Source organism: Chiloscyllium punctatum, chromosome 32 (genome assembly GCF_047496795.1).
Source record: "Chiloscyllium punctatum isolate Juve2018m chromosome 32, sChiPun1.3, whole genome shotgun sequence".
Taxonomy (NCBI): domain Eukaryota; kingdom Metazoa; phylum Chordata; class Chondrichthyes; order Orectolobiformes; family Hemiscylliidae; genus Chiloscyllium; species Chiloscyllium punctatum.
In genome coordinates this window covers 10,278,925-10,298,865 of record NC_092770.1, presented here as the reverse complement: position 1 = coordinate 10,298,865, position 19,941 = coordinate 10,278,925, and the positions used below count along the sequence as shown (strand labels likewise).

At 38.7% G+C, this 19,941-nt stretch overlaps 1 protein-coding gene across 1 annotated transcript; it reads left to right on the top strand.

Moving 5' to 3' along the window:
- Positions 1-2,317: 2,317 nt before the first annotated feature.
- LOC140458301 (uncharacterized) lies at positions 2,318-19,914 on the top strand. The gene is made up of 8 exons (XM_072552699.1): positions 2,318-2,407; positions 9,226-9,399; positions 9,984-10,153; positions 16,854-16,964; positions 17,854-18,019; positions 18,896-19,002; positions 19,582-19,709; positions 19,794-19,914. The coding sequence occupies exons 2-8, from the start codon at positions 9,270-9,272 to the stop codon at positions 19,885-19,887; spliced, it is 906 nt and encodes a 301-aa protein (XP_072408800.1). The 5' UTR covers positions 2,318-2,407; positions 9,226-9,269; the 3' UTR covers positions 19,888-19,914.
- The last annotated feature ends 27 nt before the right edge of the window (positions 19,915-19,941 follow it).

Genomic DNA, 19,941 nt, shown 5'->3' with positions numbered 1-19,941 from the left:
TTTGAACATAGCAAAATATTATGAAAGAATGCAACAAATAGTTTTCTGATCATTCATAAAAATGTTGCGTGTCAAAAGATAACTTTAACAAAGGATTTTGATGGGTCTTTGTTCAGTGGTATGGCATATCTTTGAGGCAGATTTGTTTGCTCAATTCCTATTGGTTTTCTTTTTACTGAGGAAATGCACTATTCTGCCTCAATTCACTTGAGGCCTTAAAACAAAGTCCTGTCTGTTGAGGATGATGTAAAAAGTTTCATGCATTCATCAAAGATGAACCACAATTATGTGTGGATCCAGCCTGTTTGCAGACCAACATCTATACTCAAAACATTCACAAAAAGATTTATTATTTATCTCAGCTCTTTTGAACAACTAGCTATCGTGTTTGACTGTAAACTGACAATAGATTTCATCATGCAATCCATCTGCTATGTGACACATAACGAAACCTCAACCTGAGCTACAAACCTTGCACGTAACGATATCCTGAAAATGTAATTGCAGGTACAGTTTCAACATTTAAAAGACATTTGAACAAATATGCAGAGGGATGTGGGTCAAATGCTGAGAGGTGGGATTAGTTTAGTTTGGGAAACCTGATTGGCATGAACAAGTTGGACTGAAGGGTCTATGTCCACGCTGTAAGACTTACACTCCATGTCAGATACAGGAACTCACTACCTCTGACAATGATGAAAGCAAAAATTTCAAAAGGGAAGTGGGTGGGTACTTGAGAGAAACAAAAGCTAAAGCAGGGGCAACAGAGAGCTAGCATGATCTGGATGGACCAAATGCTTACCTTCTGCAGTAATTTAGGGGTAAATGTCTGCACTTTGAAAGAAGATATAATGAAGCTAGCCAAACCCTGCATGGTTCTGAGTAACTGCCAGATGTGGGAGAAGCTTTCCATTGGTGGAAAGGATAAGAAAAAAAGAGCACAGATTTAAGGTGAATGGTACAAAAGAATCAAAAGCCACATAAGATTTTTTTTTTGAAAACACTAATTAGGAATGTGGAATACACTTTGAGAGTGCAGTAGAGCCAGACTCATTATGATTTTTTTCTGCTTTTTAATATTTGAAATGAGAAATAACTATTTGAAAGCCATGTATTTACAAGGATGGCTGCATGTTTTGAAAATAAATGATTTTGTACCTGTTGTGGATGCTGTAGCTGTAGATTCCAACAATGTGCAGATGAACCAGAGTCAAGGGATTGCTTACAAGTGAAGATGATTAATTTGTGGTAAATGGGACCAATTATCAATGACTAGGTCCTCTGCCAATAATAAGGTGATTGGTCTGTGGAACAAGATAGTGAGTGACACCCGAAAGGAACCCATCAGATCTCCAACAGACACTTAAAGCTGAGCAAAACTAATTCATCTTTCCTTCAGCAGATGCTGCAAGTTGTGACTGAGTTGGAGGATTCAGAGACTTTTTATAAGTGAAACTGCCACCCTGTGCCTCTTGCAAAACAGTGGAAGCATTTGCAAAATGTAAGGTTGAGGAGAAACCTTTGTATCAGGAAGAACAATCCAGTAGATCTTGTGAACAAAGAGTATACGACCATTATTTTTCGGTTTTCACCACACCTATATATTTCCCTGTTTGTCTGTATAAGGAATAGTTGATAAAGGGATTAGAGTTTACTTAATTGAGCTTAATTATTTACTGCAATAATACTTAATAAATACTTAATAAATTACTTAATAAATTACCTGCAATAATCAGTGATTACTGTTTTAGACAGAAACCTAGTTTGTGGGTTTTGATGTTTTAAAATTTTTAACTTTTGTGACAACTCTGAATAGCCTATACTCGGTGACACTGCAAACCAAAACGAAAAATGTAGGGCTACCGAAAAGGGCGAACTGGCAACAGCTGAGTTGCTTTTGCAAAGAAACATGCCGAATGACCTCCCCTATGCTGTAACCATTCTACGGTTCTAAACGAAGCCGGTGGATTTTTGACAGTTCAAGATATCACTCGAGCCTTTTTAGGTCTTATAATAAGGGCTAAAATGACCGCTGCCAGAACACGAGTTTTGTTTTCCCCTTGGATTAATGCAAAAGCTATGACAACGACCATGAATGGGCGTGTAATTAAAACAATGGGGCCGTAGCCGTTTGATCGATACAGGGTGATATTGACATCCCGTGTAAGAGTTGATTGGAGCGAAATGCCTCGAAAACCGCGAGTTAAGGCAGCGAGTTCTTTTGGAGTCATAGAAACTGTAAACAATGCTGCAACTCTCTGACGCGAAAAATCACAGCGATGTTCACCAATCGCAAGGGAGGGATTCCCACGGTTGCCGGGAGGCCCCGAATGTTGTCTTTTCTGTAAAAAGGTGCAGAACTCAGCAGCGAAAGTCAGGATTTTTCTCCTGAGGACGTCAGCGTCCGGTAGGCACTGTTCTTTCAGTTGGTTATTCAAGGTTGAAGAGAAATTTGAAGTGCGTATTTTTAACGACGAATTACAGTTAAAAGAAAGAATAGGGAGCATAGGAATCGGTCATGTCATTCTGAATTGCCAGGTAGTAGGCTGAACAAGGTCAAAAGTCGCACGACACTACATTATAGTCCAATATTTATTTGAAAACACTAGCTTTGGACGCGCTGCTCCTTCATCAGGTGTTAGTGAGAGACCACAATGTGGAGCTGGAAAAGCACAGCAGGTCAGACAGCGTCCGAGGAACAGGAGAATCGACGTCGGGACTTATTTCTCAAAAATATGGTGGGCAACAGGAGAGATAAATGGAAGGGGGTGGGGTTGGGGGATTAGGTAGCTGAGAATACCACAGGTAGATGAATGAGGGGGAGAAGGTGATAGGTCAGAAAGGATTGGGTAGATGGGAAAGGTGTTGGATAGGTCAGGAAGGTTGTGCTGTTGGAAGCTTGGGACTGGGAGGGGAAAATGAGGAAGCTGGTGAAATCCACATGGGACCCTGCGACCACACGGATCAAAGGTGGAATATGAGGTGTTCTTCCTCCAGGTGTCTAGTGATAAGGGTTTGGTGATGAAGGAGGCCCAGGACCTGCAAGTTCTTGGTGGAGGGGGAGTTGAAGTGCTCAGCCATGTGGCGTCAGGTTGGTGGGTGCTGGTGTCCCAGAGATGATTCGCAAGTTGGTGTCCTGTCTCCCCAGTATAGAGGAGACTACATCGGGTGCAACGGATACAGTAGATGACATTGGTGGAGGTACAGGTAAATTTCTGTCAGATGTGGAAGTATCCTTTGGGGCATTGGACAGAGGTGAGGGGGGAGGTGTAGGCGCAGGTTTTGCATTTCCTGCGATGGCATGGGAAGGTGCCGGAAGTGGGGTGTGGGCTTGGGAGGGGCATAAATCTGACAAGGGAGTCACAGGGAATGGTCTCTCCAGAACATTGATAAAGGTGGGATGGGAAAAATATATCTGGTAGTAAGGTCTGTTTGTAGATGGTGGAAGTGGCGGAGGATGATTTGATGTATGTGGAGGCTACTTGTGTGGAGCAGAGGAGCCAGAAAGAGAATCATTGCTGAAGGTTTCGGATTTATAGTACGTACTGGTTGTCCTGTTCAGGTCCAAATTCTGTTGGTTTGAATGTAGTCCCGAGTCCATGTGAGATCAGTTGGTTCTGTAGGCAGGCACTGAGGAAGTGATGTGGCTGTGGCTGTGCTTCAGGACGTGGCTAAGTGCTTGGGGGCAGAGGAGATGATCTGGAGGGTGCAGTGAGGGAGACACTCAGATCCTTGAAGAGGGAGGAGGAGAACTTCTTCAAGGTAGGCATCCTTGGAAGAGACTTCGCAATAGGGTTGAAATCAACTAGGAGAAAGTGAGGACTGCAGATGCTGGAGATCAGAGTCGAGAGTGTGGCACTGGAAAAGCACAGCAGGTCAGGCAGCATCCGAGGAGCAGGACAATCAATGTTTCGTGCATAAGCCCTTCATCAGGAATAGACTTGTGGGCTGGGGGCTGACAAATAAATGGGAGGGGGGTGAGGTTGGGTGGAAGGTAGCTGAGAATGCAGTAGGTAGAGATGTGAAGTGAGAGACACCTATACCCATCCCCCAAAACCTCAATCAATCAGGAAGAAGCTAGTCCAGGTTTCAAAGTTTAATTTCAGTCTTACAGTAAGAAAGTCTGTCATTCAATAATCAGAGCTTCCCAAAACACTGCTGATTTGAAAATTCCTGATCAGAATTATCTAATATAGGCAATCGACAGATAAATGTGAGGTGCTCTATCTTGGAAAAGCAAATCTTAGCAGGACTTGTACACTTAATGGTAAGGTCCTAGGGAGTGTTGCTGAACAAAGAGACCTTGGAGTGTAGGTTCATAGTTCCTTGAAAGTAGAGTCACAGGTAGATAGGTTAATGAAGATGGTGTTTGATATGGTTTCCTTTATTGGTAGGTGTTTTGAGTATAGGAGTTAGGAGAGTGGCACAGCAGCATGGTGTTAGCACTGCTACCTCACAGGGACCTGGGTTCAATTCTAGCCTTGAGCGACTGTCAGTGTGGAATTTGCACATTCTCCCTGTGTCTGCGTGAGTTTCCTCAGGGTGTTTCCTCCTACAATCCAAAGATGTATAGATTAGGTGAATTGGCCATGTTAAATTGCCCATAGTGTTCAGGGTTAGGTAGGTTAGGTGTATTAGTCAGGAGTAAATGTAGAGTCATGGGGAATAGGTTTGTTTGGGATACTCTTTGAAGGGTCGGTGTGGACTTGTTTGACCAAAGGGCCAGTTTCCACACTGTAGGGTTTCTATAAAAAAACATGCCATGAGTCAACTATGTCATCAGCAAAATGATGTAAGATGTTGTCTGTAGTAAAAGGTTACACCTTTTCACCAACAATCTGTGCACCCATGTTCAGTAAGGTTAGAAATGGGAATACTTACTGACAACGTGAGTGTCCAGTTCCAATTACAACTCCTCATATAATGAAACTATTCCGCTATACATTAATAATCTGGACAAAGGAACTGAGTGTATTGTTGCTAAGTTTGCAGATGACAAAGGAGGGACAGGTAATGTTGAGAAAGCACGGAGGCAATGGAAGGACTTACATAAGCTAAGAGAAATGGCAGATGGAATACAATGTGGGAAGGTGTTGAGGTTAGGCACTTTGGTCTGAAGAATAGAAGTATAGACTACTTACTAAATGGGAAAAGACTTTGAAAGTCTGAAGCACAAAGGGACCTAGGTGTCTTAGGATTATTTGCAGGTGAACTATGCAGATTCAAAAGGGTGAGAATGGAGGAGCCATGAGTAAGGGGATCAAGAGTTACAGGGAGGAGGTAGGAGAATGTGATCAAATGGTGGAGCAGACTTGATGGGCCACATGTCCTAATTCTGTTCCTATATCTTATGGTTTTAAGGAAATAATCTGCATCACATTCGGCGAGACTTGGAATACATTCAGACTTTGGCTGAATAGTGGCAAGTGGAATTAATGCCGCAAAAGTGCCCAACAATGACCATCTCGGAAAAGAGCAAGTCTAATCACAGTCTTTTGACATTCAATAGCATTGATATCACTGAGTTTCCCAGCATGCATGTTCTGGGGCTCAATATTGACCAAAAATATAATTGGACCATCCATAAACATGTAGTGTGGCTACAAGAGCAGATCAAATGTTGGATATCCATTATCAAATGAACTGGCTCCTGAATCTTGAAAGCCTTTTCACTAGCTAAAAGACACAAATCGGAGTGTAATGAAAAATTCTCCACGGGCCTGGATTAGTGTGTCTTAGAAGCAATGTCAGAATATGATACCATCCAGACCCAAAAAGCTGATTTGATTGGTATCTATTCAAAATCATCAACACTCAATCCCCTATCATTGGAACACCACAGCTGCAGTGTGCACCATTTACAAGATGTAGTCTAGCAACTTGCCAAGACTTTTTCTCCAGCAACTTCCAATCCATGGTCTCTACCAACCAGAAGAAGAGTAGTCAGCATGTTTGATTTTGATTTTGATTTGGTTTGATGTAGTCACATTTACCTAAGTACTGTGAAAATGTTGTTTTGCGAGCAATGCAGGTAGATCATAGTAAACAAAGAAATACAGATCACAGACTGCTCAGACAGAACTAGGTAAACAAGGTTACAACTCCAAATCATACACTATTGACCCCAAACTATATCACAATTCCCACATCTTTGCTGTGTCAAAATGCTGTGTCAAATTCCGAACAGCATTGGCAGAATACTTCATTGTGAGATTGGAACCGTTTAGAAAGATGGCATTGCACCATCTTTTCAAGGAGCAGTTACAGTCTGAAATACATGTTGACGTTAATGAAACATAGAAAATGGATGCAGGAGTAGGCCATTTAGCCCTTCAAGCCTGTACCACCATTCTGTATGATCTTGGCTGATCATGCAATCCCAGTATCCCGTTCCCACCTTCGCCCACTACCCCTTGATCCCTTTAGCCGCAAGGACCCTGTCCGGCTCCCCCTTGAATATTTCTATTGAACTGGCTCCAACATCTTCCTATGGGACAGAATTTCACAGGTCTGAGGGAAGAAATTCTTCCTCATCTCAGTCTTGAATGACTTACCTCTTATTCTTAGACTGTTACCGTTAGTTCTGGACTTCCCCAAAATCAGGAACATTATTCCTGCATCTAGCCTGTCCAGTCCTATCAGGATGTTATATGTTTCTGTAAGATCCCTCCTCATTCTTCTAAATTCCAGTGAATAGAAGCCCAATCAATCCAGTCTTTCCCCATATTTCAGTCCTGCCATCCTTGGAATCAGTCTCGTGAACCTTCGATGTACTTCCTCAAGAGCAAGAAACCAAAACTGCACACAGTACTCAATGTTGAACCATATCCTGTGAATGAGTAATTTAAAACAAACTTTGTGGAAATTAAAATCTCCCATTAAAATCCTGTGCAAGCCTCTCTAATCATTGAATTAATACTTTCCGCCACTTCATTTTTATTATTAGCAGTCCTGTAGATAACACACATTACTGTTTTAATCCCCTGCCCCCTTCACCGACACACACACACACACATAAAGGACAAAGTGTGCCCCCACCACTTCCCCAGCCCCAAAGCTGTGGCTTATAGAATTGCTGATATGGAAGTCTTTTTTTGCTTGGATACAGAACTGGCACGAAGGTAGAAAACAGAGGGTGGTGGTGGAAGGTTGTTAATCAGACTGGAAGCCTGTGACCAGTGGAGTGCCACAAGGATCAGTGCTGGGTCCAATGCTTTTTGTCATTTATATAAATGATTTGGGAGTGAACATAGGAGGTATAGTTAGTAAGTTTGCAGATGACATCAAAATTGGAGGTGTATTGGACAGCGATGAAAGTTACTTCAGATTACAATGTGATCTTGATCAGATGGGCAAATGGACTGAGGAGTGGCAGATGGAGTTTAATTTCGATAAATGCAATGTGCTGCATCTTGAAAAAGCAAATCTTAACAGGACTTATACACTTAATGATAAGGTCCTAGGGAGTGTTGCTGAACAAAGAGACCTTGGATGTTCATAGCTCCTTGAATGTGGAGTTGCAGGTAGATAGGATAGTGAAGAAGGTGTTTAGTATGCTTTCCTTTACTGGTCAGAGCATTAAGTATAGGAGTTGAGAGATCATGTTGTGGCTGTACAGGACATTGGTTCAACCACTTTTGGAATATTGTATGCAATTCTGGTCTCCTTCTTATCGGTACGATGTTGTGAAACTTGAACGTGTTCAGAAAAGATTTGAAAGAATGTTGCATGGGTTGGAGGATTTGAGCTATAGGTTGAGGCTGAATAGGCTAAGGCTCTTTTCCCTGAAGAGTTGGAGGTTGAGGAGTGACTTTATAGAGGTTTGTAAAATCGGAAGGGGCATGGATAGGACAAATAGACAAAGTCTTTTCCCTGGGGTGGGGGAGTCCAGAACTAGAGGGAGTAGGTTTAGGGTGAGAAGGGAAAGCTATAAAAGGGACCTAAGGGGCAACTTTTTCACGCAGAGGGTGATGCATGTATGGAATGAGCTGCCAGAGGAAGTGGTGGAGGCTGGTACAATTGCAGTATTTAATAGACATCTGGGTGGGTATATTAATATGAAGTGCTTGGCAGGTGGGACTATAATGGGTTGGGATATCTGGTCGGCATGGACGAGTTGAACCGAAGGGTTTCTTTCCATGCTGTATATCTCTATAACTCTATGACTCTATGCACAATTTTAACCTGACTGCTAATTGGTCTCTCTTATCCATAATGTCTGCTACAAATTTTGTAACAGTATATTCAATGAATAAAACTTCACTTCCTCCTCTAGCTGATTCTATACTCTTTCTAAAGACCTTATAACATGGAATATTTAACTTCCAATAATGCCTAGCTTGCAGCCATATTTCAATCATGGTCATCGCATCATAACCTCTATGGAATTATACATTTTGTTTATTTTACCTCTGTAAATACTTGTCTCCATGAAATTTCACTCAAGTCTTTTGGCTTGATTGCTGGATCACGTACTTATTATTGTGCTGATATATTTGTGTATTATTTGTGTTGATAAGTAAACATCCGCAAGGTACTTCATGCACGCTGTACAAGAGGATTGTTGTATTGCAGTAAAGAAAAGAAGTAAACTATTTGTACTAGAAGCAAAAGGTGAGAAATGGTGAGGATAGAGCTCGAGACTAGATTGAAGGGAATGTAGGTTCCTGGGCATACATGGTTGGTTGAAAGCAAAAACTCATATAAAGTAGATATTGTTCCTTTGTCAGGTCTGGAATTTGTATATGAAGAGAGACTTTCTGAAATGATCCTCCTTACTGTCATGGAAGTTCTGCTGGATGGCTTGAGTATTTTAATCCAACAATCTCCTATGATGACCGGTGCAAGTCATGTTCTGAGGTTTTCGGAAATTTAGATTGTTCAGGTTACTAGGTGACAATGTGTTCCTGTAGAGGATTTATATGTTGAATGAGGACAGTATTGAATTGTGATTGGTAGTTTTTAGGAAACACAGCAAGGCCTGGGGTATAGTAAAAGAACACCGTATTAAAAAAGAGCTGAGCAGGCTGTATCATCCTTATTGCCATGTATGCTTACCACTAAGCTGCCAGTGTCAGTGAAAGTATCTAGTAACATAGCTACAAGCAATTGATTAGGTTATTCTGTCCATGTTGCCCAAGAAGACAAGTTTTGGTTTTAAGAGTGAAATTGAGAAGTAGAATAGTTATTGTTGAACATTTCAGTTAATTACTTCTTTATTTACAGATATTGAAGGAATTTCAAACTAACACTTTGGAAAACATAATTAAATGCCTCAACAATCAAAAATAACATGTTACACAGCCTGGGCAAATGTGCGATGTTCATCACTTGATCGACCACTCAGTAATGTATTTATAGATCTATTCACAAACACCCATTTGAAATCCTTGGTAGAAGGTAAGTTCAAGTAAATCAAGTTTTTTTTTTAAATGTCTCTATAGAATTTGACAATTGGAAGTATAGATGTACTGGGTTAATGCCACTGTAAATATTTCTATGAAATGTATGAAGTATGACTTGGTATCTTTTCTTGAAAAGCTGTTGCATAAACATTATTAAATCAATTTTAATCTGCTGAATGGCTACCATAATGTCTAGTCTATAGGCCACATCTTCATATGTACTTTTATGAACATTAATTGAGATTAGCATATTCAGTGTTATTGACAGAAACAAGAGAAGAGGCAGAATTTACTGTTAATTCCCACGTTTACTTAAAAATAATTGTTGCACCTCCTCTTGAGAAGATTTTAAGGAATAATATTATGACAAATATTCCTGAATTGAAAATTTAATGTTTGCATTATTTAACTATTATAAACATTGATTTGATCACGTAAGTAAGGAATTTGACAGAATTTATGTAATTATTTTTCTTTGATAAAGACACATTTTGAGCCCTGATTTTCCAAAATATGTGTTTTATTTCTGCTAATTGTTGATTGAGAGTTATTGAAAAAAGGTTATTGTCTTCTTATTAGGCTTCACTGGACGGTCACCAAAGAATATGCAGAGCATGACTTGCTGCCACTCAAGCCGACAAGTTGCTGCACAGTTTGAGTTGTTATTGGTCGAACTGCGGACAGTAGGCATTATACCAGAGAATAGCAAAATTGATTGTGGCGTAATTGCCAAGAAAAATACTAAACGTGTATGTACCAAGATCTCTTCCAACTTTAATTCTCTTGCTTGGGTGACACTACATTAAATAACATTAACACTTGAGAATTGATATTTTGATAATTCTAGCAAACATGTAATAATTCCTTTCAATGCTATTGGGGTTGATTGAAATCATACTCAATAGTCAGTATATGGCTGAGAGGAATAATTGTGCTTCGAGCAGAGAGCTGAGCTCACAGGTATGGTTGATCACGGAATCAGCTCTATTCATTGAGTGTGGGCTCCCCTCTTGGAGAATTAGTACTCAGGTGTTCAAATAAATTTGAAAAATTAGATTTGGAATCTGCTACATAACTACAGAGATCTGTATGATATGGTTTCAAAACAATGTGCCAACACCCTAAGGCAATCATGTATTATTGTGTTGGCTTTGCAATTCATGCAGTATTACAATCAATTTAGTTTTAAAGTGTAAAAGTTAGTTTGGCTTTAATGTTTAATGCACCAATGTTCTCCTCAAAAATTAAGAATTTTGCTGACATTCAGATTGCATAAGTTGGACAGTGCACATAAATTGATTTTAAACAGCACTCTTTTACTGACAGGAAACAGAATAAAATCAGCTTAAGCTGCTATTGAAAGGTGCTATTTTTCATGCTTTGGTGAGAAGCTGTTTGGAGAATTCATTAAATGGAAAGTCGTAGAAATTAGATTCTTAGATGGACTGATGTTAGAAGTTGTAAGGTTGCTTCAGTAAACCTTTCGATATTCGCTTTAAGACTTTAAATTGCTCATTCGTATTTTCAATTTGCTCCATGGCTTCACCTTACACAGTTATTGTAACAGTTATAACACAGTCCATTCTGTCCATGAATTCTGCATATTGTGTTGCTGCCTTAGTTGTTATATTGGTGATGCTGTTAAAGTGGTTAATTTTTTGTTTTAGAGTCAAATGGAATTTTTTTCCTCTATGGTTACCTTGAGTTATTTATGGAACAAATCCACTGCTAATCACCATGTCATAGTTTTCATTACTACCACTGGCAGCTTGTGTTTGGGATAGAATGCGGCCACTAGTCCTTCTTGTTCCTCTTTTAAACAACAAATTAACAACGAGTTCAACAGCCTGACACGACACTGAAACAAAAGCGTTATCAAGCAGCTAACAGGAACTAGTCTTTCTTTCCATACTTTATTCTTAAACTTCCCATTTAACCCATTTCCCCCCAAGTCTCTGACTCACAAATTCAGGCTGCCTGAAGGTTTTTCAAATCTTCTCAGAACATGTTCCCATGGACATGTTAGGACTGGCAAGGGTTTGGCCTGAGGATTGTTGATCTTGACTGTGATCTTTGTAAATTATTTCTCCACCGGTAGAATCTTTTATCCCTTGAATGTCCTTCCTGGAGAATGTTGCTCCTGCTAAACCTTGTAGTTGTCTCCTTATCTTATAGAGTAATTAAGTCATAGAACTGTACTGTATGGAAACAGACCCTTCGGTCTAACTTCTCCATGCTGACCAGATATCCTAAATTAATCTAGTCCCATTTGCCAACATTTGGCCCATATACCGCTAAACTCTTCATATTCATATATGGAGTCATAGATTTGTACAGCATGGAAACAGACCTTTCAGTCCATCTGCAAGCTTTTGATCTGAATTACCTTCAAAAGGAACTCCCGACAACTCATGCAGTTGTCCCCAATATCATCTGGAGGATTTTTAATCTCATTAATATCTCTTATAGAAAACAGCTGCACTGTTAAAACTAAGTTAAAAATCACACAACACCAGGTTATAGTCCAACAGATTTATTTGGAAGCGCTAGCTTTTGGAGCGTTGCTCCTTCATCAGGTGGTTGCGGAGTATAGGATCATAAGACACAGAATTTATCATAAAAGATTACAGTGTATTGAAAATGAAATGATATATTGAACAAATTTGGATTGTTAAGTTTTTCATCTTTTAGAATGGTTGAAAGTTTGGTTACATTAATATGTAAATCCCAAAACTTTGCTTAAGTCACCTTCTCGAGATAACTTAAGGTTTTATTACAAAAGGTGACATCTCAGCTCAGACAATGCATTAAAGGTATGAGGTCAGAGTCTGTCTGTATCCCAATCTTGAGTCACACTGGTTCTATTTCCAAAGTGGAATTTACAAAATATTACATGGATTGACTGCCTGCAGACTGTGCATTTTTTGAGCAAAATAGAATGTATCTACAAATATAATTCTGTAAATACAAATTCACCCATTGACTTATATGTGTGCATGAGAAAGAGAGAGAGAGTGAGTGAGTGTGTGCTTGTGGATGTGCATATAAAACCTCAAGTTATCTCAAGAAGGTGACTTAAAAGAAGCTCTGGAATTTACATATTAATGAACCGAAACTTGCAACCCGTTCTAAAAGATGAAAGACTTAACAATCCAGGTTTGTTCAATATATCATTTAAGTTTCATGACACAGTAATCTTTTGCTATAAATTCTGTGTTTTATGATGTGATATTTCACAACCAGCTGATGAAGGAGCAGTGCTCTGAAATAACCCTTTTGGACTATAACCTGGTATTGTGTGATTTTTAACATTTTTACTCTGTTGTTTCGGGCTAGATGGCACTGGTTCTATCTTTCAGCCAACAGCCCCTGTACGTCATTGTTAAACTAATATTTTTTTCCTTGCAGTGTCCTGGATTTTCAGTCTAGACCCTTTCTTCTCAATAATATCCTGAACTATCAGAACAGGAAATGTCTTCTTTGAACTATATTCTGAATCTGTAGACATTGGTCTGCATTTCATGGACTCGTAAGCAGCTCATCTCCATTTTGGTCAAGCACATCATTACATCTGATCTGATGATATATTTGTGCTGAAGTTCAAAAGCACTTCACTGCAAGTTGTTGACCAGGCTGGATATCTTCCTTTATTCTCTTTATTCCTGGTGACCGAGATATTTTCAGTTATTGTAGTAGAGGATTGCTGTCATGAGAGAAGAAATTCCTCATCAGCTGTCTTAGTTGGGCACCTTTCTCTCAGAGTATACCCTCTGCTTCTGCACTCTCCAATTACCTTCCCAATCACCTGCTGATCTTGAATGCTAGCTTTTTCTAAATCATTCACAGGACTCCCAAATTACTCTGTGCTGCAGATTTCTGTGTCCTTCTCCATTTCAATAACATTCAGCATTTTCATTCTAAGTGCATAGAAAATGCATAACCCCACATTTTCCAACATTACATTCTGCCAAGTTTATGCCCACTCAGTCAACTTTTCTATATCTACCTGTAGATTTTGTATCATCTTCACTATTTGCTTTACCACCTATTTCTGTGCAATCTGTAAACTTGGCAATAGTATGTTCACTTCCTTCAGCCAAGTCATTAGTATATGTTGTAAATAACTGTGGCCATAGCATTGATCCCTGTGGTGTTGCCCCGGTTACAGGTTGCCATCCTGAAATTACCCCTTTTATCCCAACTCTCTGTCATCTATTAGTTAGCCAATCTTCTATCTATAATAAAGCAATGACCCCTAACACCATGGCCTCATCTTATAAAGTAGCCTCTGAAGTACCTTATGATTGCCTTTTGGAAATCCAAATATGTTACATCTACTGTCCTATTTTATCTAACTTGTTTGTTAACTTCTCAAAGAACATGATTTCCCATTTACAAAGCCATCAGGGCTCCATGTGGATATATAACATTTCCAAATATTCTACTATTATAGCCTTTACAAATACAATGGATCTCTGATATGCTGACTGTGAATCACACATACAATTATTGATCTGAGGTTGATGACAGTGGTACACCTGGATAGAATAGAAATCAAATTCAGAGCAAACAATGATGTTATTCTGCTTTATCTTTAATCATTTTTCTTTTGTTGGTACTGTGCACTTAGAACAATTCTCCAACATTACAAATGTTCATCATGTTCACCTCGTAAGTCCTGTTACATTAAATTCACATTTTTACTCTGTTGTTTCAGGCTAGATGGCACTGGTTCTATCTTTCAGTTAATTATTTATGTTTTAAGAGAAAATATTGTTAAGAACAGTTTAACCAGTGGTTATAGGGGAGGAGAGACCTTCAATTAGCTTGACAAGATTTAGAACTAGCCAGTGTTGGAACTGTCAGATAATTCAAGTATGAAATAAAAATGCTGAAAATAGTTAAATGAATTTGATATATTTTTCAATTGAAGTAGGATACTGGCATTTATTTAAATTATTTGACATTTATATAGTCTCTCTCCAAGCAGAGGGAATATGATTTTTCAATTATCATCCCTGAGATACTTTTATATCATGATGTTATCCATCTGTCACAAATCAAATGAACTCTCAGAAGTAACTTAAAGCTATAACTAGCTCCACTTACCTGCTGTGATTCATAACTAACTTCTTCTCATCAGACAGTGTTCCATTTGTTGGAACTTTCTTCTGTCTGCCCAAAAGCATTAGCCTTTTTCACTTAACCTTATTTTGAGACTACTAGAATATCTTTATATTCCAAAGATTCTTATGATTCACTCTTTAAGTGATCTGCAGTAATCGATTCGAAGTTGCATTGGCATCGACCTGACAATCTGAAATGTCCAGACATGTCCTATACACAAAAGGTAGGACAATTCCAACTCAGCCAAGTATCACCCCCATCAGTTTATTTTTGATCATCAGTGAGGTTATGATTCTGCCAGGGCCACTCAGCTCCTGAAGTCATTTCAGCTTTGTTTATGCATGGACAAATGAGTCGAATTCCAAATGTGATGTGAGAGTGGGTGAACTTGATGTCAAAATCACATTTGAATAAGTGTGGTTTCAAAGAACCTGAGAAAAATTGGAGTCTTCGGGAACCAGGGGCAAAACGTTTCACTATTTTGAGTCACATCAAGCATAAAGGAAGATGGTTTCAATTGTTGGAGAGTAGTCATCTCAGCTCCAGGACATTTTTGCGGAGTACCTAAGGGTTGTTTCCTAGACCCAAACATCTTCAGCTGCTTCATCAATGATCTTTCCTCCATCATAAAGTCATAAAAGAGGATGTTTGCTAATAATTGCATAATGCTCAGCACCAAGCATGACTCATCAGATACTGAAGCTGTCCATGTCCAAATGCAGCAAGACCTGGACAATATTCTGGTTTGGCTAACAAGTGGCAAAGAACATTTGTGCCACACAAGCGCCAGACACTAACCATCTCCAACAAGAGAGAATCTAACCATTGCCTCTTGACATTCAATGGCATTACTATCACAGAATCCCCCACTATCAACATCCTGGGGTTACCATTGAAAATAAACCAATTTGGACTAGCCATCTAAATTCAGCAGCTACACCAGCCAATCAGAGGCTAGGAATGCAGCAGCAATTAAGTCACCTCCTGATTTGCTAAAGCCTGTCTACCATCTAGAAGACATGGTGATGGAATACGCCCTACTTGGCTGGATGATTGCAGCCTAACAGTGCTTAAGAAGTTTGACTGTTCAGGTCAAAGGAGTCCACTTGATGGCACCCCAGCCACACACATTCACCATGGACACTTAGTAGATGCATTGAGGAAATTCACCAAGGTTCCTCACAGTTTCTTCCAAATGCATAAACAATACCATCTTGAAAGACAAAGACAACATGGTAACACCACTACCAGCAAGTTTCCCTCCGAGCCACACACCATCCTGATTTGGAATTTTTAAAGTTCACTCATGAGATGTGGGCATCACTGGCTGGGCCCAGCATTTATTGAAGATCCTTTGCTGCCCTTGAGAAAGTAGTGTGAGCTGCCTTCTTGTCATGGGTTGACCCACAATGCTATTAGGCAGGGTTTTGACTAGTTTAATATATCACTGTTTTATCAATGCTGCTGGATCAAAATCCTGAAATTTCCTCCCTGATAGCATTGTAAATATGTTTCTCTTCCCTGGATGAGACCCCTTCAATATTCTAGAAGTTTAACATTACCCAGGATAAAACTGGCACCTCATTCATCACATTCAACATTCATTCCCCTCATCACTGGATCCCACACAGGATGTTCATAAACATGGGTGGCACGGTGGCACAGTGGTTAGCACTGCTGCCTCACAGCGCCAGAGACCCGGGTTCAATTCCCGCCTCAGGCGACTGACTATGTGGAGTTTGCACGTTCTCCCCGTGTCTGCGTGGGTTTCCTCCGGGTGCTCCGGTTTCCTCCCACAGTCCAAAGATGTGCAGGTCAGGTGAATTGGCCATGCTAAATTTCCCGTAGTGTTAGGCAAGGGGTAGATGTAGGGGTATGGGTGGGTTGCGCTTCGGCGGGGCGGTGTGGACTTGTTGGGCCGAAGGGCCTGTTTCCAAACTGTAAGTAATCTAAACGTGAGAGTTTTTTGGGATTGGGGTAACATACTAGTATGGATTAATATTACATTTTAAAAGGTAGGTTTTTTTTATCAGTTCAGTCATTTATAAATACGAAACAGGATACCACAAGGCTATCCATGGATTCATTACAATTGTTTTTGGAATAAAGTATATAACTATGCATGTGCTGGTACTAGGCATTATGATATGAATGCTAATGGTCTTACCATGATTAAAATTGCAAAGGCCAGCCAATGTGCAATTATTTTTCTTAAATGTATCAGATGATGACAGTGTTATTTAGTAATTCTTGGCAATGAATATTTGGATTTCATGATGACTTATGTTGTGAGGAATGCATTTGATTTGATTTGTACTTTAGATAACGGAACTACTGTGGAGGTTAATAGTGCATGATATTCAATTCACCTGGGAACGATCCAGCCAACTCCAGCTTGACAATGATAAACTGGTCTGCTCTGTTTGCTTCATGGTATGAGGGTTACTATTTACGTTCTCTATGTTTTCACAGCATTCACCATATTGCTATAATAGAAAAGCGATATAATCTATTTGTTTCTGGAATGTTTAATCTGTTCCTTTTATTGGATCTTTTAAATCGGGATAATGTAGTTTGAGATTGTAACTGACAGAATCCTTATATGATTGATTTTAAATGGAACGTTGCAGCATTATTCTTGACTTTACTTGATATAAATGTTGCTATAATTCTTCAAAAGGTTTTCTTTTAAATGAAATTTAGTTTTGTTATTAAAATATTACTGCTAACAGCACTCACATTAAAGCCAATCCTGTTCTCATTTTAAGAAATACATTTTTCCTTTATTCATTTATAGGAGGGAGGCCTTGCTGGCAAGGCTAGTATCTGTTATCCAACCCTCATTGCCTGTGAACAAAATGGTTTACAAGGCCACTCAAAGAGCTGTTAAGAGACAGCCATGTTGCATGTGATTCTAGAATCACATGAGGTCTGACCAGGGAAGGATGACAGAATTCCTCCCCAAAAGGATGCAAGTGAATTGGACCTATTGTTAAAATAAAGTGATACTTATTCTCATAACCAAAAGTAGTTGCATATTCCAAATTTATTAATTACATTTGATTTCCACTGGCTGCCGTTTTTGAACCTATGTCCCCATAGCATTAGTCTGGCCCTCGAGATTACTAGTCCACTGACATTACCAATAAATCTATCATCTCCCATCTTCAAAACAATGTGGATAAACAATTGTGAAATAACTTTGAAACAATGTAGTTAAGAGCAAAGTAGTACACATAGTTTGTAATTATGTGACTGATGTATGTGGTAATTGTGGACTAGGAATTCAAGCTAAGAAAATTGTTTTATGTCTTGAATTCAGTGGACCCCAAAGGTTCGATCACCAGACCAGGAGAAGTCTATACAACAAACAAGCACACCTCTGTCATTTTTTGATGATCTTGAGACATTAATAGGTTCCAAAGAACAATCTTCTATTTCTTCCCTGATTGAATCATTACAATTGCAGGATTTTGAACCTTTTCCAGGTAATTATCACCATCTTAGTTTTTAAGTACTCACATTTATACAAGTATTAACACAGTAAAGCATCCTGAGGCATTCCACATTCAGATTATACAACAAAATCTGACAAAATAAGTCTTAAATGGCAGACACTATCTTACCCTGAAACTATACCCTCCTGTTTTTGATTCACCAGTAGAGAAAACAATCTCCTGTAGTGTCCGATAAATGCAAAATAATGCGGATGCAGAAAATCTGAAATGAAGACAGGAAGTGCTGGAGAAACTCAGCAGCATCTGTGAAGAGAGAAATAGAAATTTATAATAAATAAATATAAATAGATTGACCCTGAGGGAAGAATTGTTTTGCTGTATAGTTGTAATTATGTTTTTCTTGAAAGCATGTTAAGACATGTTAATTAAAACAATTTTTGCTCCAAATCTTAGCCTAAACATTAGAAATTCCTACTTATGAAATGTCATTATAGTTTCATGTTACTGTGGTTAACTTTCAAAACATGAACAATTGAAATGAATAATTACTGCATTTAAAAAATTATTTAGGTCTTTAGACTAGTCTTGGGACCTTATTGCAACATTTTATATTGAAATATCATTTACTATTATCTCAGAGCAATGAAAAGGATAAACTGTATCCAGAATAACTTCAATTTATTTTTGGTGATTATGTTTAGTGAGGTAAAAGACTGTGGCTATGGAGTCTCTCTTGAAAACAGCATAGAATATTTGACAAGCAACTTCACCTGTTGAGTTTTCCGGCAACAATCAGGAGTGCAACATTTCAAAAGTTATCATACTATTTCTTTACAAAAAACGTTAGTTGTCTTGTGATGAGAAAAGTGAAAAAAAAACTAATTTTTATTGTATTCTGTCTCTAAGGTCGTGAGGTAGCTAAAATTTTTAACAGGAAGATTCCTAAAGAAGGCTGGGATTACTACCCTTCCGGTGTTGAATGCATCCTGGATCTTATTAATGCCCATTTACAGGTGGTTTTATTCAACACAGAAGCACTTATTTTTTGTAGAGTCACAGAATGCAGTATCAATACCATAACTGAAACAATATAAAATATTATTCCTGTTGCAATATGAATGAGAGTATATCAATAGATAGTTTATGAAAAGAAAAGTTGATCAGAAGTAAATTTTAAATTGTTATGAAAATTCATTTTGATGATTCATGATTTTACCATCCTTTTAGCTGATGCCAAGCAAGGTACTTTTCATGAAAAAATATTATTTGTTATTCAACGGTTTGAGCTAAGTCAAAGGAAACAGCTCAAGAAAATTTTAGTTTTGATCTTTGTGTGGCCAAAGAGTTGAAGGAGGCCAAGACAAAAAATATTGCCTGATGTAAATCTTTGCTCTTGTTCAGTGCTGCTAAACTGTTGCCCTCCCCAAAGCTGCTAGACCCTGTTCCCCCTCAATACTCATAGATGCTGTTCACATTCAATGCCACTAGGTTCTGACCCAAAGTGGTTATCAGTTCCTTCTCCATAATATAATAATTATCAAATTAATTTCAATCTATAGAAATTCACTCCCTTTTTTCTATCATTTACACAGATTGCATCAGAAGGCCACAAACTCCTCGTGAAAGATTTAAGTGACTTGATAGATAGTCATGTCTGGTGCTATCTGGTAAACTCCTTCATGCCTGGCACGTTCATTGTGGAAATGCTACCATGTGACAGGTCAGGCTCCTCACTATAAATTATAGCATGGCTTCTTATTTCTCTCTGCTCTTATTTTATTTTTGAATGTGATTGATTTTATAGATGGATAACAAATCTTGCTTTAAAAACAATGGAAGAATTGATTTGTACATCGACCTCTTTTACATCACAAGATCTGCTTGAGGTAACAATATGAAAATTGTAAGGGAAAAGAAAAACAGAAAATAAAGCTACATTTCCTTTTATTGTC

Coding starts and splice junctions, on each gene's coding strand:
- LOC140458301 (XM_072552699.1), top strand. CDS start 9,270: ATGCCTCAACAATCAAAAATAACATGTTACACAGCCTGGGCAAATGTG. Junction 9,400..9,983: donor TTTGAAATCCTTGGTAGAAG/GTAAGTTCAAGT, acceptor TCTTCTTATTAG/GCTTCACTGGACGGTCACCA. Junction 16,965..17,853: donor TCTGCTCTGTTTGCTTCATG/GTATGAGGGTTA, acceptor TCTTGAATTCAG/TGGACCCCAAAGGTTCGATC.